This window comes from Rattus norvegicus, chromosome 2 (assembly GCF_021556685.1).
Source record: "Rattus norvegicus strain SHRSP/BbbUtx chromosome 2, alternate assembly SHRSP_T2T, whole genome shotgun sequence".
Lineage (NCBI taxonomy): Eukaryota > Metazoa > Chordata > Mammalia > Rodentia > Muridae > Rattus > Rattus norvegicus.
In genome coordinates, this window is record NC_141535.1 from 8,364,463 (window position 1) to 8,385,750 (window position 21,288).

Sequence of the window (21,288 nt, forward strand, 5' to 3'; positions counted from 1 at the left end):
AGAAAAAATACTCATCAAAGACATCTCATCATCATGGGAAAGCTAATGATCCACAGCTGTTTGTCTGAAAGGGCGAGCTCTCTTCCTGAACAGTAGGAAGTGTTAATCATTTTGGATGAGATTTCTTTTTAAAATATACTGTTGTTTGCAAAAGAATAGGATATTCAATATTGTAGCTATAATGATTTTTTTGAAGTGGGCTACCCCAGGGGTATTGTCTTGTGTGTCACTGAATGATCATGCATGTCAATGCAGGCATCAATTGATAACATGGTATGAATGGCTCAGTCCTGTCTGGGACTCCTTAGCTCAAAGAAATAAAAATCAGGTATATCAGACCCTTTGTAGAAATGGTGCTGCTGTAAAAATCTTAATATTCTAAATCATTCACTTGACTTAATAAAATTTGCCTTGTTTAATATAAGGAGATGTTTGCTTTGCCCTGTCTTCAACTGGCGTTTCAGTAAAGGAGAGGGTTTTTTGTTTGTTGTTTAATCTTCATGTGGAAAAGGGAGCCTTTTTTCTGTCTCTGAAATGTAATTGGCTTATTCAGTTTCCAGTCCTTGTCATTGCTGCCAGCGTGCTAACCCTCTCTAAATATTTTGGACAGGCAAAATCCTATTTAATAGAAACATTGTGAATAGCCAGCTTTTGATTATTCAGTTCTGTAGGAGAGTGGGAAAGAAGGGGAGGATAGACTGTGGCTCATGAGCCTCGTTTCCACCATTAGTTTTTGACCTGTTTGCCTTACCAAACCTTCTTCCATAACACCTAAGAACTGCCACTGTCTTCATGCTGATGCAAAAAAGTGGTTATCCCAGAACAAAGGAGGGTGGAGAAACACTGTACAGAGTCCACATTGAATGACTGACATCTTCAAAATCTCAGTCTTGCTCTTCCCCAAAGTCTGTAGGGCTTTGTGGGAAAGTGCTGGATGGGGTGTCACAGTGCTTGGCTCTGCCACACAGTAGCAGGTGCCTTTTGTCAGACCTCAAAGGCTTGAGCCTTAGATTCCTCTTGTGTAAATAATCTTTGCAAACTACAATTCATGGCATCTCTCCTAAAGTTCATTCCACATAACATCATACAGAGTACCTGTTAGGAGAAATTACTTTGTTTTTCTTTAAGTAAATTGAAAATAATAAAGCCATTCTGAATATTTATGATTAATATTTAGAATGCTTCTAAAATATGACCCAAGTAGAAACTGGGGATCTGTATTTTGTGATGGTGATATTGTAATAATCTGGAAACCATGGTTTAGATAAATGATACTTGATTTTACAAATGAAAACGCATTATAGTTATAATATACTATACTATATATACAGTGTATATATTATAGTATCTCATATACTATATGTAGCAATATAGTATAGTATATAATATAGTATAATATAATACAGTTAACTTACAGACATAAGTTAATATTCATACAATTGTTAGTTAATACCAAGGTCTCTTTATAAGAGAAGCAGTAAGTTGTTAAAAATTGTTAGGAGTTGTAGGCTAGTAAGATGGCTCATCAGGTAAAAGAGCTTGCTGCCAAACCTGATGTCCCAAGATCCATCCTCAGAATCCTCAGGCTCTAAGAGAACAAATTCCTCCAAGTTGTACTCTAATCTCCACATATTCATGTTCTCTCCCCCTCTCTCTCTCTCTCTCTCTCTCTCTCTCTCTCTCTCTCTCACACACACACACACACACACACACACACACACACACATACTCACACACACTCACACAGGTGCACATGCATGTATGCACACATACGCTCACACATACATACATGCATGTACACATAAATACACACACATAAACACACTCAGAAACATTCACATATATTGTCTTAGTCAGGATTTCTATTCCTTCACAAACATCATGACCAAGAAGCAAGTTGGAAAAGAAAGGGTTTATTCAGCTTACACATTCACATTGCTGTTCATCACTAAAGGAAGGCAGGACTGGAACTCACACAGGGCATGGGATTATTTCAATCTTCTTATATCTGTTGAGGCCTATTTTGTGACCCATTATATGGTCAATTTTGGAGAAGGTACCATGAGGTGCTGAGAAGAAGGTATATTCTTTGATTTTAAGATGAAATGTTCTATAGTATATCTGTTAAATCCATTTTGTTCATAACTTCTGTTAGTTTTACTGTGTATCTGTTTAGTTTCTGTTTCTGTGATCTGTCCATTGATGAAAGGGGGGTTTTGAAGTCTCCCACTATTATTGTGTAAGGTGCAATGTGTGCTTTGAGCTTTAGTAAAGTTTCTCTTGTGAATGTGGATGCTCTTGCATTTGAAGCACAGGTATTCAGAATTGAAAGTTCATCTTTTAGATTTTTTTCTTTGATGAGGATGAAGTGTCCTTATCTTTTTGATAAATTTTGGTTGCAAGTCAATTTTACTTAACTGAGAATTTAGATATTAGAATCCAACTTGTTTCTTGGGACCATTTGCTTGGAAATTGTTTTCCAGCCTTTTACACTGAGGTAGTATCTGTCTTTGTCACTGTGGTGTGTTTCATCATGAGGTGTGTGTCCCGTGCTCATGGATTGGCTGAATTAATATTGTAAAAATGGCCATCTTAGCAAAAGCAAACTACAGAGTCAATGCAATCCCCATCGTAATTTCAGCTCAATTCTTCATAAAGTTAGAAAGAGCAATTTGAAAATTCATTTGGAATAACAAAAACCCAGAATAGCAAAAACTATCCTCAACAATAAAAGAACTTCTAGGGGAATCACAATCCCTGACCTCAAGCTGTATTACAGAGCAATAGTGATAAAAACTGTATGGTATTGGTACAGAGACAGGAAGGTAGATCAATGGAATAGAATAGAAGACTCAGAAATGAACCCATACACCTATCTCCTGTCACTTGATCTTTGACAAAGGAGCTAAACTGATCCAGTGGAAAAATAGCATTTTCAACAAATGATGCTGGTTCTACTGGAGGTCAGTATGTACAAGAATGCAAATTGATCCTTTCTTATCACCCTGTACAAAGTTCAAGTCCAAGTATGTCAAGGATCTCCATACATAAACTAATAGAAGTAAAAGTGGGGAAAAGCCTCAAACACATGAGCACTGGGGAAAATTTTCTGAACAGAACACCAATCGCTTATGCTGTAAGATCAAGAATTGACAAATGGCACCTGATAAAACTGCAAAGCATCTGCAAGGCAAAGGACACTGTCATTAGCACAAAATGGCAAGCAATAGATTGGGAAAAGATCTTTACCAATCCTACATCTAGTAGAGGGCTAATATCCCATATATACAAAGAGCTCAGGAAGTTAGACTCCAGAGAGTCAATTGTAAATAGGGTACAGAGCTAAACAAAGTATTCTGAGGAATATAGAATGGCTGAGAAGTAACTAAAGACATGTTCAACTTCCTTAGTCATCAGGTAAATGCAAATTAGAATAACTCTGAGATTACACCTCACAACAGTCTGGATGGCTAATATAAAAAACTCAGGTGACAACAGATGTTGGTGATGATGTGGAAAAAGGTTAATACTCTTCCATTGTTGGTTGATTGGAAGCTGGGCAACCACTTTGGAAATCAATCTGCTAGTTTCTCCAAAATTTGGAAATAGTACTACCTGAGGACCCAGCTATACCACTCATGGGCATATACCCAAAATAATAAGTAAGCATACTCCACTATATTCATGCAACCTTATTTATAATAGCCAGAATCTGGAAAGAACCCAGATGTCCCTCAACAGAGGAATGGATACAGAAAATGTGGTATATTTATACAATGGAGTACTACTCAGCTATCAAAAACAATGACTTCATGAAATTCATAGGCAAATGGATGGAACTAGGAAATATCACCCTGAGTAAGGTAATCCAATCACAAAAAACACACATGGTATGCACTCACTGATAAGTGGATATTAGCCCAAAATCTGGGATTACCCAAGATACAATCCTCAGACCACATGAAGCTCAAGAAGATGGATGACCAGAGTGGGGATGCTTCAGTTCTTCTTAAAAGGAGGAACAAAAATATACATAAAAGGAAACATGGAGACAAAGTTTGGAGCAGAGACTGAATGAACAGCCATTCAGAGCCTGTCCCACCTGGGGATCCAGCCCATATACATACAGCCACCAAACCCAGACAATATTGCTGATGCCAAAAAGTACATGCTGACAGGAGCCTGATATAGCTGTGTCCTGACAGCCGGAGCATGACAAATATAGAGTCAAATGTTAGCAGCCAACCATTGAACTGAGAATGTAGTCCATATTGGAGATTTAGAGAAAAGATTGAAGGAGCTGAAGGGGTTTGTAACCCCATAAGAACAATGATACCAACCAACCAGAGTTCCCAGGGACTAAACCACCACCCAAAGAGTACACATGGAAAGCACCATGGCTCCAGCTGCATATGTAGCAGAGGATGGCCTTGTTGGGCACCAATTGCAAAAGAAGCTCTTTGTCCTTCCAAGGCCAGACCCCCCCACTGTAGGGGAATGTCAGGGTGGGGAGGCAGGAAGGGGTGGGTGGTTGTACGAGGGAACATGTTCATTGAAGTAGGGGGAGGGAAGATGGTATAGGGGCTTTATGGATGGTAACCTGGGGAAGGGGATAACATTTGAAATGTAAATTTAAAAAATCCAATAAAAGAAAGAAAAAAGAGACAGCATCTAAAAAAAAATAAAGAGGCTTTCTTTAAAACATGGAGGTGCTTGCTCATTTTCACAAGGAGTAGCATCCTAATACACAGACAGTAAGAAAGAAGAATTCTTCCATTGTAAGCATCCCTCAATTGAATATAATTTCTTTCTTGTTTTTTATTTTCTGTGCTTTACTATGAACATTGCTTTTGTGACCATATACATGGAACACATTAGACCATTTAAGTATATAAAAAGTGTTATGTTGATTTTGTGTGCTGTATTTCAAGAAAGATGAGTTCGTTTACATATGAGAAGAGAAAGATGTTTACAAATAAAAAAATATGCACAAAGTACATCTTATTACAAACAGTTAATGCAACTAGTGATTTTGGAAGATTACCATGGTGTTGAAAGAAGCTTGACGCAATACAGTCACTGTATTGTCAATGATCAGATGTCACAAAACAGAATGTCTCCTCATCAGTTTGACACTATCCCAGTAGAGCATATTTAGCAACAGAATAATCTGAATCCCAGCCATAAGGGCTCTCTTAGTTAGGATTTTATTGCTGTGAACAAACGCCATGACCAATGCAAGTCTCATAAAGGACAACATTTAATTGGGGCTGGCTTACAGGTTCAGAGGTTCAGTTCATTATCATAAAGTTGGGAACATGGCAGCATCCAGGCAGTCATGATACCAAAGGAGCTGAGAGTTCAACATCTTCATCTGAAGGCTGTTAGCAGAATACTAACTTCCTAAAGCCCACATCCACAATGACACACCTACTCCAACAGGACCACTCCCTGAGCCGAGCCTTCATAAACCATCACAAGGGCAGAACCAGCTTAAGGTAGCAATTGCCCTTTGAAAAGGGTATGAGTTATAAACATGCCAGTTTATAACTGTGGGTGTATTTTCCTCAAGACAGCTAATTTCTCAAAGTGGTTCTACAGTACTTTTAGTATAAGTAATTAAATTGCTAAATAATTTGGGACTGATCTTGGATCTGTTTACTCTAATTGGGAGTAAATGTTTAGGCATTGAACACTTACTTTGCCCCACTTCATCTTTTAAACTCCAAATATAAAACATCAAACAAAAGAAAATAAATCTATGAAGAATTTATATTGGCTCCAATCAAAAGTAATTTCCCCTTTATATGTGCTTGTTGCCTATCTAATTTATCATTTTTATTTCCTGAAAAATTATCTTTACAAAAGTACATTTAGTAATCCTAAGCATTGAAGCTGGAGAGGTGGCTCAGGGGTTAAGAGACCCTGAGTCCAATTCCCAGCAAACACATGTTGCTCATAACTGTAATGGGATCCCTGATGCACAGTACAATGTATGCATATAAAAATAAATCTGTTTTTTAAAGTCCTAAATCTCCATTATAAGTCATATGATCTTTGTACACATTTATAAATTTCAAAAATCCAATAGGAAGATTGGATTTTTTCCCAGAAATCTTTCTACATTTCTGTTAGAAATAAAAACCATCTCCTGTTTTATGCATTGAAGTGTTTGGAATGGTTCTCATTCTAGAATTCAAATCTATTGTTGCCATGTAACAATCACCAAAATGTATTTCTCAAGTTACTTCGTGTTTATTTATGCTTCTTGGTATCCATTTGAGCTATGTGTAACAGAGATGTAGTAAAATACACAATTCTCAAAATATTGTACAATTTTTGATAGCTTTCTAAGAATGTCTTCCAGCATTTTCATTGTATTTCTCTTCTCTCCTCCAATCCCAGATCTGCCAGTTACTCACCAAACTTCGTATACTAAAAAGGCCCAAAACCTCCAAGACTAATTGATGCTTCCCAATGTGAGCTCTTCCACTGGAGTGTGGCTGACCCATCCAGTGCTACACTCTTTGAGAAAGCTCTCTCTCTCTCTCTCTCTCTCTCTCTCTCTCTCTCTCTCTCTCTCTCTCTCTCTCTCTCCCTCTCCCAGCTCCTAACAATTGCCCATAGCCCACAGTCAGGGGTGAGATCTCATGCCCCACTCTCTATTCCTAGATGAGATTTGGTCTACCCTGTGCTTATACAGGTTTTGGGCATGATGTTGCAATCACTGTGAGTTCATGTGTGCAAAGGACCTTCTGTTTCCAGAAGCCACTGTTTTCCTTTACTCAGTCACTGAGGTCATCTAGATCTTAGAACAGGGATGTTAGAGGTGATTATATGTATAGATCTTCTTTTAGATATGAAAACGGAGGCAAAGTCACCTCTTAACATGTGGAGCCTGAGTTGTGTGGCTCACAGGTGGGTATTCCTCTCTGACATTTCAATAGGACCTGAACAGATATTGATTAGGAAGGCCTCAGGTAGCACTGTTCCTGACAATATTGTCATATGACTTCCCCTAATTCTTGATCAATAAAATACAAGCTGTGTGTGTTACCCTGACCAGTTGACTGAAATTCCCATTTATGCTACTGCCCACCTGCATTTAGTAGGCAGATGATGTTCTGATTTCCAGCCAAAAATAGTTAATTTTCTGAGCATCAGTTGCTTGGCCACAGTAAAGATAAGCATGTGTATTTGCCCACATTCCAATCACTATATTAATTACACCATTCTCACAATTCTAAAGTGATGCTTTATTGTTCCCATTTTATGGAGAAAGACACTAAAAACATGACACAGAAGTTATAGAAAAATTACACATAGCATTATAGTTAGGTAGGAATCCTGTTCTCCATCCAACCTGATGTAAGATGACCTTAGTCTGATAGCCAGAGCCACAGGCACAAAGGGTCTAGATGGTCTGTAAACAATCTAAATCTGGTGAGGAGGTGGCTGAGTTATAGTTATGTCTCAAATCCTGTTGTTTTACAATGTAGCTGTGCATAGAATGGCTCTGTCTGTCACCCCCAAGTTCTTTCTCTGACATTTGTCTTACAATTAAAAATAGTTTTTCTCAAATAGGTGGTGTTAAAAACTAATACAAATAGGCATGTTAAATTTTTCTTTGCCAAAACTGCTCTTCATGTTCCTTTGCAAATGTTTGATTTGCTGTGTAATACAGAATGATAAGCCAACTTCTTTTAACACTTGATGGAAGCAGAGCCTTTTCATAATGTGAAATCTTTGGGGTTCTGTGGTATAGGCATGGTATTTTCATCTGCCCATTATACTTGTTCTGTTGTATTATTCAAGTGAAATTTGTGAAAAGAATATCCCTGATATTAAAATGGCAATTCATTCTTTGTGATTAAGACAGATAGAGCAAGCTATTGTGATAACACAGTGTAGCTTCCAAAAAAAAAGAAAAAAAGAAAAAAAAAGAAAAGAAAGGAAAAAACTTTATTTTGTCTAATCTAACAATAATTTCAATGGAGGAAGAAAAATAAAATTGCCTTTGACAGAATAATATCAAGTTTGCTTTCACAGAAATTAAGCAAAGCAAAAATCTTTTTTTTCACGATGCAAATGCAAGAGGTTTATTTTCTAGCACATTGAGGTCAACCTTCAATCAGTCCCTCATGGTGAGTGACTAGAAGGCGACCATGAATGGCTATAGCAAGCAGTTTCTATACTTTTTAGGGGTACAGATTAACCACCAAGGTTACAGTTTAAACTTATCAGCTAAGCATATTGACCTTTGAATTTATCGTCTAGCAAGCTTATGACATGCATTCAAACTCTTTCTGGGAACAGAGGATCAGGTCACTATCAGTGAGTACATTCCGCAGTTTTTCAAGAGTGTCTCTGCTCCTCCCAAGAACTGTGGGTGGAGAATAGAACTTGGCCTAGCCTTGATTAGAGTTGGGAAGCTAATACTTGGCTTAATCTTGAACTGAGGTGGTGGGTGTAAAGCTGGTGAAAGCCCTTAGGGTCCTTCATAGGAACTCCACAATCTGCCTACTTTCTATCAGGCCAAGCCTCTTAATAGCTCTTACACTTCTGTAATAATGAGGGTCCTTCATTCCCCCTTTTTCTTGTACAAGCTCCAATCTTCAAGCTACACTCAGGGGTCTCTGGTGACTAACTCATATTTTTAGGTCCTTTCCTCAGGGTCTCATATTGTTGGCACAGGAACAACAGCTGTACTGAACCTATTTTCTCTTTTATGAAGGCTATAAACTTGTTCAATATGCAGGGTCTAAAGGTCAACAATAGCAGAACAATTAGGAGTATTAACAAGGTGGATGAGGGTGATTAGCCAAGGGGACAAGTCAAACCAAGTTTCGAACCAGCCCTGACAGTTCTTTTTCTTCCATTTGGCTAGCCCTTCTCTCATCTTGGCCATCATATTATAGTTTGTACAACCTGAGTCCCCGTTTTTCTCTTTAGCCATCTCGTTGGTTCTTTGCCTTTCTGAGTGAATCTGATTATTGGGTTATAGTTAACATTTGCACAGAAGGTATCTCAATATGTTCAGTTCTCCTGGTCGGGCACCTCAGTAGTGTAAAATTTTTTTACCATGATCAGGTTTCAAGAGGAGGAGGGTTTCTAGTAGGTGTTTCCTGTGGTCTCGCATCCTCAGGCGGTACAATAAAACTGGTGTAAACCCCCACATTGGTGAATTCTGCCCAGTTTCTTCCATCTCCAGGGCAAGTGTAAGAGGGGGTCTCCCACAGAGGATACCTCTGTGCAGGGAATGTACATCCTATCCCACCCACCCCCAACCGCTCCAAGCCCTCTTTCTCCCATATGGGCAGTTTGCTTCCACGAGCACTGACATCATGGCTGGGGATGTTCCAAGAGTCAAGTCCTTCTGCCAGCTGACACAGGTCAAAAGTGTGGTCAGCCCACCAGATGTCAGTCAGGCAGACTTTGGAGGCAGTCAGGGAGGCGACGTCATCTCCAGTTCCAGTAGAAACCACAGTCCAGGTTTGACAGACCAGCACATGGGGGCAACAGGAGTCCCTAGGGAGTGAGGCATCTGCAAGTTTTACATGGGATGCATGCACCAGGGCTACAATACTGTCCACCTTAAGTACTGTAGGAATGGTTAACAGTATCAGGAAGGGTCCTTTCCACTGGGGTTCCAGAGATTGTGCCCAATGCCTCTAGATGTAGACCCAGTCACCAGTCTGGAAATGGTGAGGGGTCTCTGGCATTTCTAGACCATATAAGGCAGACGGCTTGAGCCAAATCTCATGTTGTATTGACTGAAAGGCTTAGAGCCTCAAGAAGAAGTTCCTATCAGTGAGTTGGGATACCACTAGGGAGGTCCCAGTGGACACCAAGGGAGTTGGGGTACCAAACGTAATCTCAAAAGTGGTCAGGTTAAAATGGTAGTGGGTGTTCTGGCCTCAGAACAGGGCCAGAGAAAGGAGCGCCACACAGCCAGCACCAGTCTCCAAGGTCAATTTAATTAATGTCTATTTTAGGGTTCTGTTCATTCTCTCTATCTTCCCTGAGCTCTGGAGGAAGTATGCATACTTCCAATGGAGCTTCCAATGAGTCCCCAATATCTTTGCCAATCACTGACTTACCATAGAAACAAAAGCAATACTGTTTTCTGATCCAATTACCTTGGGCACCCCAAACCTCAAGAAGGTTTGTTCTAATATCTTCTTGGCTACCATGATAGCTGTTTCCTGCTTGGTGGGGAAACCCATCCAGAGAAAGTGTCTACAAACACAAGAAGATATTTGTAACCATATTTTCCTGGCTTAACTTCTGTAGAATCAACTTCACAATAAATCCTAGGCCACTCTCTTCTGGGTCTCTTGTCCTGTTTGCTCTTAGCTGCATAAGCATTTACTTGCTGTCATACCTTACACTCTTCTACTGTATCTCTGGCTAAAAACACAAGGTCTATTACATATACCTTAGCTGCTTGGATGAACTTCTTATCCCCTAAATGAGTTCATTTGTGCATTTGGCAAAGTGAGTCTTTTGTTTGCTCTCTGGGGAGTATAGCTTTCCCCTCAAGTGTGCCATTGTCCTTCCTCTTCTAAGCAATTTGGGCCTTTTCTTCTGTTGTATATTCTAAGTGAGACCATCCCTTAGTATAATCCCTGTTCCCAGTGAGTGTCTCTTGCAGGCCCATAACTGTGATAGTGTCCTGCACAGCCACTTTTCGAACCACCCAATCTGCCTGATTATTGCCCTGTGCCACCAAGTCTCTTCCCTTCTGATGTCCTGGGCAATGATTAATACTCACAGTTGCTGGCTTCATTAGGGCATCCAAGAGATCCATGATTTTCTGGGCCTTTTTTCTTGGTATATAACCCCATGAATGTGGGATGTGGCAAAGGCATCTGTGCTGATGTGCCGGGAGTGGGGGTAGAGGTTCAGCCATCCCAGATGACATTTGTGTTGTCCACCATGGCAGCACCCACTCACCTCTGACCTTCATGTAGAAAACTGCTCCTGTCTATAGACAAGGTAGCTTCAGCTCTCAGCAGGGCCCAGTCAGAGAGGTCTTTCCTCCACCCATGGGCTTCTGCCAGTATTTGACACTCATGCTGTGGTAGTTCCAGGTCAGGATCGGGCCACAAGGTGGCCAGGTTGAGCCCAACCACTGAAGAATCTACCCCATGTAGACCAGGGGTCCCATCCACTGGGTCTTCCCATTCAAAGGCAAAGCATTTTTGACTTTGGGGTGCCAAGGTCAGGCAGAAGAAAGCACATTTCGAGTCTAAAATGGTATACCAAATTCTGGAAGGTGGCAAAGAACTCAGAGTGTAGGGGTTAAGCACATAAGGTGGAAGTCAGCCACTCAACATGGTTTATCTCTCCTAAGTCCTAGACTGGGTGATAATTGTTAGTGCTCGGCTTCTTAACTGGCAGGAGCAGTGTATTCCTGTCAGAATGGCACTAAGCAATACTCCAAGCTGGAGAACCCAGGAAATGTGTGGTTTAATTCCTTCTTGTGCCTCCCCCAATATCAGGTACTGGCGCAATGAGACGGGATCAGCCTGGGTCTTAAGCTCCACATACATAGCCTGCAGATATGCATACACATGGCCTCAACCAGGCATTTCAGCCCAAGCAAGAGGAAACGTTTCCAGCCATCAAACAATATCCTCTGTCTTTTGGGTATTGGTCTCAAAAATTTTGTATGTCTTCCAGTGTAATAGTAAGGACCTGGACAGGTTCTTCAGCAGCCCCCTTCAATTGAGGGCCTTTGGCAAGGAAGTAGATCTGAGCCCCCATTTTGAAGACTAAATCTCTCCTGAGCAAGGATAGGGTCAGTCAGGGATGACCATGAATAAGTGGGATACCTGGCCAATGCCCAGGTCCATAATTCTTCGGGTACTCCATGAATATTGGTCCCAGTACCCTCTAGGACCCACGGAAATTTTTCTTGCTGGAGACTGGCTCATCAGCTTGGAAGACTGAGTGTTGGGCCCCAGTATTCATCCAAGAATTTGGTGGGTTTCCCTTCCACTTTTAAGGTTACCTACCCTGGGCTTGGAGAGGGGGTCTGAACCATGTCCTCCCTAGTCGCTTTTATCCCCCAGAGCTAACAACTTTGCCATTTGGGAGTGCTTTTCCCAAGACCCAGGATTTCCTGCCCCCAGTTTGTTTGTTAGGGCACTCTTGGGCCCTCTGGCCCCTCTCCTTGCAATATGTGCACTGGTCCTTTTTAGTGGTTTTCTGACTCTCTTTATTTGGAGTCTCTCTTCTCTGCTTTTCCTAACTACTGTAGCCAAGATTCTACAGTAAATTCCTTTCCTGTCACCTTTCTTTTTGTATCTCCCTTTTATCTTCTTCCTTTCTTTTTCTCTGTTCCTTCTCCTCTATCTACCTGTTATGGTAGACTTTCTCAGCAACCTTCACTAAATCCCTCAACAACTTATCCTTTAGTCCCTCTAGCTTCTGAAGCTTTTTCCTGATATCTCTACTAGCCTAGTCTATAAAAGCCATAGTCACAGTAGCTTTGTGCTCCTTGCTGCAGGGGTCATAGTGTGTATATTGGCAAAATGCCTCCGTGAACCACTCTAGAAAGGCTAAGGGTGACTTGTCTTGTCCCTGCTTAACCTCACATACCTTGGTCAAATTGGTGATTCATCCTGCAACCCCCTTGATACCTGCCAATGGATTCTGATCGTAGACCTTCAAATGCTCCTTACCTCCTGCTATATTAAAGTCCCAGTCAGGTCTAGTCAGGAGAAATCCACTGTTGATGACAGCCTGACTTCCTGCATTATCCTCTCACTGTCTGGTCATGAAGAGCACTCTCATGAGTGGTTGGATATCATCCCAGGTGGGCTGATGAGTAAATAAAATAGTCTTGAGATTAGTCAGCCCCTTGGGCTTATCTGAAAAGGGGGTGTTGGGCCTTACAGTTGTATAAGTTGTCTGAAGAAAAGAGCCAATGTTGCATGACCTGATTGTCATCTTCATCTACGGGCCCATGGGCTCGAAGCGGTAGGGCCACTGTTGTATTAGGTGAAGTGGCCCTCTTGCTCCGGGTCCCCATGGCTGGTCCCAGTTCTGAGGGTCCCTCCCCATGCTACCCCCTTGCTGGAACCAGAGGAAGGGTGTCATAAAGAGAGCTCAAAGGAGATCTCTGAGGAGGGGTCGTGGGAACTGGGGCCATGGTAGGGGGTTAAGAGGGTGGAAGATCCATCATCAGCAGATCTGCTGTGGAAAGGTCCTGGAGGATGTTCTGTACAAACTCGTTGGTCTCTCCAGGGTTCTTTTCCTTCATGGCCAGTACCTTCAAGAGTCCTGGAGACAAAAAAATTTTTATCCAAGGGGGTAGAGTGTCTCCACTAGATCCTTCCAGGTAACTATATAGGGCACTTGGTCTGAGTAACTGAGGGATCCTGGCCTAAACACTCTTTCCTCTATGTCTTTGATCACCTGCAAATCAAGGGTACCTATGTGGGGTCACCCTACTCTGAAGGTGGGCCATTGGGAGGAGCAGAGAGTAACTAGCCTGCCCTTCTTTACTACTACTGACAAGTTTTTTCCTCTTTACCTAACTTCCCTCAAGTGGTTAACTAAGATGTTTAACAGGGTAGATTCAGTTTGTCCTATGTCCAAAAGTAGTATCAGTTGAAGTCCAAGTCCAAACACAGAGAGACAGTTTTACCTCTGCCACAGGTATAGAGCAAGACTCACTTGATCGGCTCCTGCTGATAATGAAGCCCCAAAACAAAAAGAAAGACAATCAACACACAGACAGCTTGCCTCTCTCAGGGGCACAGAAACCAGGTAATCAGGTGACCAGCCAGCTTATGCTGGTATCAAGTCCAACACATTCCAAAAGGAGCAGAGTCCTCCTGACTCCTTCCAGACCAGACCAGACCAGACCAGACCAGACCAGAGGCTCTCTAAGTTTTAGAGATGCTTGAGAGCAAACCAAAGCAAGACAAACAGCACAGATACAGACAACCGCAGTATTTCACATCAAGCTCAAGCTGTTCCTCTCACCACTGTTCCTTGCAACACCACAGAAGGATCTTGCTTCTCGACCAGTGCACCAAATGTAAGGCTCAAAGTGAGTCTTAACTACCAGAAGACCCCCAAATGAGGCATGAGAATGGAGTTCAATGCAAAGTCAAGCAGTTTATTTTCCAGCCTGTTGGGGTTGACCTTCAATCACCCCCTCATGGCAAGTGACTAGAAGACCACCACAAAGCAAAAATCTTGCCAGTGACTTTCCAGGGGCTCAGATGTGCTTTTTAGCAAAATGCTTAATAAGTCCATAGGGCTTCATTTTCCTGTTCTAAAGCATTTGGTCTGTGTGAGATGAGTGTGGTTGATAATCTAGCCAAGGAAATTCAGAGCTGACTCTTGCCTTCTCTCCCTTTTCTCCCCCTCCAGCTCTTTCTCCTTGTTGTCTGGAACTTTGAGCTGTACATGATACCCCTGCTGCTGTTGTTACTACTGACATGGAACTACTTCCTAATAATATCTGGGAAAGATAACAGGCAACGGGACACAGTAAGTCTCTACATTCTTCCTGTGTTTTTCTTCTTCCTAGTCTCTCTGATGAATGATATTGAATGTAGTCTTATAAACCAGAAACTTGCCTGTAAATATTCAACTTAGGAGGAAGGTTTTATAAGATCAAACCTAACAATTCTTTGCTCTTAACATAGTGTGTAGTATCCACCTGTTTCTGGAATGATGAATATGGTAGAAACTAGGATAGAAAGCGTATGAACTGAGCTGAGATGTAAAGTTATTAACACTATTACTCCAAACCTTTATTTCTTCCATCCTCCTACTCATTTTATGCCTTAAGAAATCCTGAATTAGGAGATAATGTCACAGGCTTGTTAGTCATAAGACCAATAATGTTCTCTACTTAAGACAGTTCTCTGTGTAAACTTCATTGGAAGGGAAAGTTGATGGTTCTTAGTCTGGAAAGAATATTAAATACCTTATTTCAGTGACTCTCCACTAAAAACCTGCCAATTTTTGAGTCAGGTATATTATGATATGAGTTAAGGATAAAGACTTCTCATTTAATCCCAAGATCTCTAAGCTCACTGCCCCCTGGGACATTTTTGAAAGTTGTTAGAATGTGTGACAAAAGAAGCAGTAGCCTAACAAGAGCCTTGTGCTTTGCCCCTTGGCCAAATTTGTTCCTCTTGGGTTGTTTCAGTCACTGCAGTCCTAGCAAATTTATCCAAGTTTATTCCACATATAATTGAAGGATGAAGCATCTTCTTGAAGCTCAGTATTTGTATTTGTGGAACCTGATGGGCAGCAGTTGAAAGAATTTAAAAGTGGTTGAAAATCTGCGTTTTAGCTATATGCCATTGTATTATTGAAGTTTTGACTCCACTTGATTTATAATCAGGATTTTTAAAGTAATTTTTAGAAAGGGTTTCACAATTAGGAATATTTTTCCAATGACTGTTTATAACAAATAACGGAGTTATTTGATCATCAATTCAGAATGCTATAGTATCATACAAGACTTCATTGCAATAATGGATATCAAATGAAATCACCAACTTACCTGTGCCAAAAAAAAGTTCCTTCAAAGTATTTTTTTATCATTAGGATAAATGTAAATACTTAGATACAGTCACCAAATACATGATACAGTGTTTACTTTCCTAATATATTGCTGTCCCTCTTACTAGATTAGAATAAGTTTGAAGAAACAAACTCTTTGCTAATCTTCATTTTGCAACTGTTTTAGCACATGCTCCACAGATTAGAAGTGTTCCAAGTCTCTGTATGTTGCATACTTGTTGACTGTGCAGATTCATATCCTGTGCCTGTGTATCTGGAGGCCAGAGTAGTAAGCCAGATCTCTTGCTCTATTGCTCTAGAGTTTATTGCCTTGAGCATAGTCTGTGATCATTTCAGCTAGCCTTTCTGGAAAAAAAAAGAGAGAGCTCTTTGTATTTGCCCATCTCCATACCCCAATCCTGGGGTGCCATGTAGCCATACCCTGATTTTGTAGGCGCTAGGGATTCACAATCAATCCCCCGCACACATACCAAATGTTCTTAACCCCTAAAACTTTTTCTTTTGTAAACTCTATCAAACCAAGTACACGATTGCTGATAGAGGTCCTAATGGTTAAGCAATATCAATAGACAAGAAATAATTTTTATTGTTAAGGCTATATATTTAAATTGCACACTAAGAGACAGGCCCCCAAATGCTATAAGAATTACTGTCTTGGGTACTAGTAGATATTTTTGTCAACTAATCCAAATTGTTTTTCTCTTTAAGAAAATAGTGCTATGTTAGACAATTTTTTGTCCTATTTATCTCAGGAGATTGTTGAAAGAGAATCTACTTTTCATTCAACTGTCTTGAGGCATTATTTGCAAACAAGATTATTTGCAAATAAGATAAGTAGTAATATAGTTTTATTTTCTATGTCCTGTGGGAGGAGCTGCAGTTATCTTAAAGAATTAGTCATTGATTTGAGAATTCTTTGTGAAAAAAATCTTAAACTGTAAGCTCCATTATTTTTTCTAGAACATACTTGTCTTGTGTGGAAAAGTCTACTTCTAGAGGGAAAATTTTAATATATAATTTGCCTTCGTACTTAAAATTATTTAAAACTTTTATAAGCCTGTAAAACAATTATATAATAGATAATTTAAACTGTCCTTTATCTTTTACAAAATACAACTCTAAAAGGGATCTTTTCAGATCTTCCTTTCAAGCACATCTATTTTTCTCTTTTAGGCCTGGACAACATCTTATTCCCCAGTATACCCACTGTCAGACATTCTGTAGCTTAACCCATTTGAGATGTCAGCTACATGCTATAACACCAGTAATTGCCTTTTATTTGCCCACTATACAAATATCCACAAGTTCTGTTCTTCCCAGGGACTGGGTGAGCAATCACATAATTTCTTTCAGCTTCTCATTCACTGGCTCAGTTGAGGCCTTATGTAACTCTTAAATCCAATTTGTCTAATTATCTGTTTTCTGGCATACCCAGCTGTGATTTTGACTGCTTTCTCCTCTTGAAAGAAGACCTGGATTATACTTTGCTGGTTACAAATTGTGTGTGTGTGTGTGTGTGTGTGTGTGTGTGTGTGTGTGTGTGGTGTGTGTGTGTGTGTGGGGTGTGTGTGTGTGTGTGTGTGTGTGTGTGTGTGTGTGTGTGTGTGTGGTGTGAAGGACAAGGGCTTGTAGGCCTTGCCATGCTGTGACTCACTCTTCCATATGGTTTGGAAGAATTATATTTCACCCTGAGTCCTTTTGCTATCTAAAAACCTTGCTAAAGCTTTCAGCACATGGGAAAAGTACATAGGACCTCTGGGGTGAATTAATTACACAGCTGACTAACATCAAACCCAGAAACTCTCTGGAGAGAATGAGGGAGGGAAGGAGTGAAGAAGGGAGGGAGAGAGAGAGAGAGAGAGAGAGAGAGAGAGAGAGAGAGAGAGAGAGAGATTGATTCTGCCATGAAGAAGAAATCTTACAAAATTTAATCAGGATGAAAACTAATAGAATAACAAGTTAAGTGACTTTTAGATCTATGTCAGAAAGAGACAAAGGTAAATAATAATTTCATAAGTACATAGATGGGTAATAGTTCTCTCTTCAACATGCTGTCTGATAGATGAGATTGATATCCAACAGGAAACAGCTTCCTCCTGTGTTCATTATTTGTTAAGCCTCAGCCAAAACCAAGCCCCTACCTTTATCCCAGCTAGTGCTTAAAGAAGAAAGGAGATCCAACCTTGCATAGTACATTTAGCTATATTTAATAAGCAAAGTCTGTTAAGGGCTGGATAAACAGACAGTCATTTTTGAGGGTGAATCTGTGGCCTTAGAGGGAGCCCATGAGAAGAAGTGTGGTAAAAAATGGTATCTTGTGCTCTTTTCCAGGTATAATTATTAAAATTAAGCAGCCTTGTGTCTGAATCCACCTAGTCTGGGACCATGATATGAAAATTTCCAGTAGAGTTGTAAAGCTTTTTCAGAGAAGCTGTTTAATACATGCTTCATTCAGGAATGTGCCTGGCATGAAATGATAGAAAGATAGAACTGCCATCCTTTGCTTGGTTTGAAAAGCTGAGGAAAATTTCTCCTGCACTTCCTATTGGCCTGGTATCACCTATCCAAACTACAGGCACTATAGGCAAAAATGTTATGAATTCAAGAGCAGACACCAGACAACACTCTTTATTTGGAATTTTAAAATTACTAAGCTCTTGTTGCCCCCTGAATGCTATGTGAAGCCTTCATAGGTGATGTCTTACCGAGTCATCTCTCTGGAGAACAAGCTGATTGGGTTGGGTCTTCCTGAATCCGCCATCTTCATCCTTCTTCTATAACAATTAAGAAAAAATAGTCCTGTAGGATAAACATAGTTTCATGAGCCCTCGTTAGGAAATGGGAACAGGACCCAGAGATGAAAGGAAATGAGTAGATCATGAAATCAAATGTCTATGATACACTGTATGGACAACATTAGTTCTACTTTACCCACAGGGAAACAGTTAAATAGCTTGCCCAAAGGCACACATCATTTGTGTTCTTAACTACAATCATGCTTTCTTTTTAGGCTGATATTTGGTACATCCCACTTTTCCCTGGGCAAGTTTCTATCATGTGTTCTAACAAAGCCAGTAGTACTAACTCTCCCTCAGAGCAGTGATAGACCATTCATTGACTCCTACCCTACAGCTCACTGTTAATTAAGAGAAGTGGAACAGATATTTATCACGCAAGTTTTATGCATCAGGTATCCTGGTAAACCTTTTGGAGACATAATTTCTTCTCATTCTCTATGATAATTATATCAAATGAATTGTTCTCAATGCTTTTTATCACTAATTTATAAGTAAGGAAATTGAAAGGCAAGATAAACAATTAACTCCATAGAGTCAGTCAGTGTGCTTTAAAACCAAGGCTTTCATTTTCTGAAGCCTTGGCTACTTCAGTAGTATGTACAAGTAGTAGTACTTGGGCATATCTTCCTCCAGGGGACCTCTTTAGGTATCCAGGACATAATGCAGAACCCCTGATTTCTCAAGATTTCTCTATGACTTCTCAAGGGATGATACCAGACATCTGCCCCAGTCCAGATACTACCATTAATTTTGAATGTGTTTGTGGCCTGAGGTGTGGCTTTCTAGTCACTCAGGTGAGCATGGGGAGACTGAGTAAAAGCGGAGTATCCTCCACAGTTGTGAATAAAGTCCTGAGATTTATTGGCATAGTGACAGTCTTCCTGCAGGATTTTTCAATTACACTTTAAAAGAACATTCATTTTCACTGTCGTGATATGCCTCCTACACCGCCGTCTCAGTCGCTTATCAATGGTGGCATGAAAAAGCCCGAAGAGTGGGGCAGATCAGTGAAATCACTCTGACTCATGGTATGACTGTGCATAAATTGAGACAAAGTCTGCCTTGTTAAAACACTAGTAAATACTGAAATGTTCAGTTAATTCCTCCCGATGACAAAGCATTAGATTCTTCTTCTCCCCTCTAGGATACTACTGGATTTGTTTTCAGATCCACTTGAAACCAGAATACACCTCTTGTAAGCATGTAAGCTTGTAAGGAAAGAACTGCTGTCATACTGTCTGAAAATTCAGAATGGTCACCACAGAAACATTTGATCTGTCCTGAATCCCTGTCAGCCAAACACCTTTATTATGTTTTCTGCCAATGCTCTTGTCTAGAAAAGCAGCCTTTGTTGAACACTTGAATATGTGGAATAGTGAATAAGTGAGGCCAAGAGGATCTGAAGGGGCTGTCTAAAGCCAAGCTAAGAGAGGAGAGGGCCTTTGTATATACCCTTATATTCTATTTCAATAGGGTTTCATCATTCACTGAAACTAACATAGACCACAAGTCTTCTGTGTTTGCATCTCAGTACCAAAAAAGACCACATTTTCAGTGCTCTTAAAAGAAGCAGCTCTGAGTCATGCAGTCTCTAAACACATCTAAAAATGGATGATCACTCTTTTCTTCTTTTGTGCTTATTTCAACCACAATTTTCTCAACTTTTTCAGAAAGTTAGCAGCTTGCAAAAATCTGAGGAGAACCATGAAAAGACCAGACCTTTAGTTCCTAAAGCAATCCAGAGCATAAGGAGGTTAAAAGTAACAATTAGATGCCATGGAAAACTGCCTCCCCCACCACCTTTAGAGACATCCGCCAACTGTGTTGAGCAATAATCATGGATGTTTATCACTGCATCAGGAGTTGAATACAATCATATACTTTCCACTCAGTTCAGCTACCCTCTCTGGCCACCACCATAACCATATTATCATTTCCCTTTCTCAGAAAATGACTAGACCTTGTCTTGGTCAGATTTCCCTCACTTTCCAGCCCTAAAGCCCAAAGGATTCATACCAGAGTCATGAGTGACATTTAGTAAATAGAAATGCCCATCAGCTGGGCTGATGGTTCAGTGAATAAAAATACTCACTATTAATGTAGAGGGCCATGACTCAGTCACAACTACTAGTAACATGAGTTCCATGAGAACTGACAAAAATTCCTGACCTTCTTGTGCTCCTGCATACACATGGTGCACATAAATTCACATAGTCATACACATATACATATAAATAAATATCTTAAAATGTCACAGACGACTGATCAACTCAGAATTTTGGGAAACAATAAAGCTTCTAATAAAATTCTAATTTGTCAGAATATCCTATAATTATAATTATATGGCAACTATATCCAGATTGCACCATGTGTTTGTACTTGAAGACCAGGAGGAAGGATGTCATCTAAAACGAAAATCTAATTGTGACAATTGCACTATATTGGTGGCTCCCTAATGTCATGAAAGATGGCTTGGAAGTCTCCTTATGAGAAGGATCTGTCTAAGCCATAGATTCAGGATTTTCTTCTATTTGTTCTTTCTTATAGCATAGTTTGCTTGGTTTTTTTCATTGTTGCTTTCACAACTCCTAGGTCTCCATGACACAGATAGGAAGGCAGGAAGAAAAGCTAAGGTGGTGGCCCAGGGAAAAGTATCATTGTGCAGCCATGAGTCCCTGGCTTTGAGTCATCAGAATCAATGTAAAATCCAGTGTGGACATCTGTGACTGCAGTGCTCTTACAGTGAGAAGAACCATGGGACTAGAGAAGCTCCAGAAGCTGGCAGGACAGCAAGCTGGCTGTACCCAAAGAAGATTAAAGAAACCCTGCCTCAAATAAGCTGGAGGCCAAGGTCTAACACCAGAAGTTGTACCTTGACCTTTACACATGTGCCCTGGAATGTGCAGTACACATGCACAATATCCTTTAAGGA

At 40.4% G+C, this 21,288-nt stretch overlaps 1 protein-coding gene across 20 annotated transcripts in view; it reads left to right on the forward strand.

The window, feature by feature from the left end:
* Mctp1 (multiple C2 and transmembrane domain containing 1) overlaps window positions 1-21,288 on the forward strand; it is a 729,346-nt gene that overhangs the window by 572,969 nt on the left and 135,089 nt on the right. For all 20 annotated transcript variants that reach the window (XM_087621548.1, XM_087621547.1, XM_087621550.1 and 17 more), the window contains 1 exon segment: window positions 14,392-14,511. In XM_087621548.1, the coding sequence (XP_087477674.1) occupies window positions 14,392-14,511 (120 nt within the window).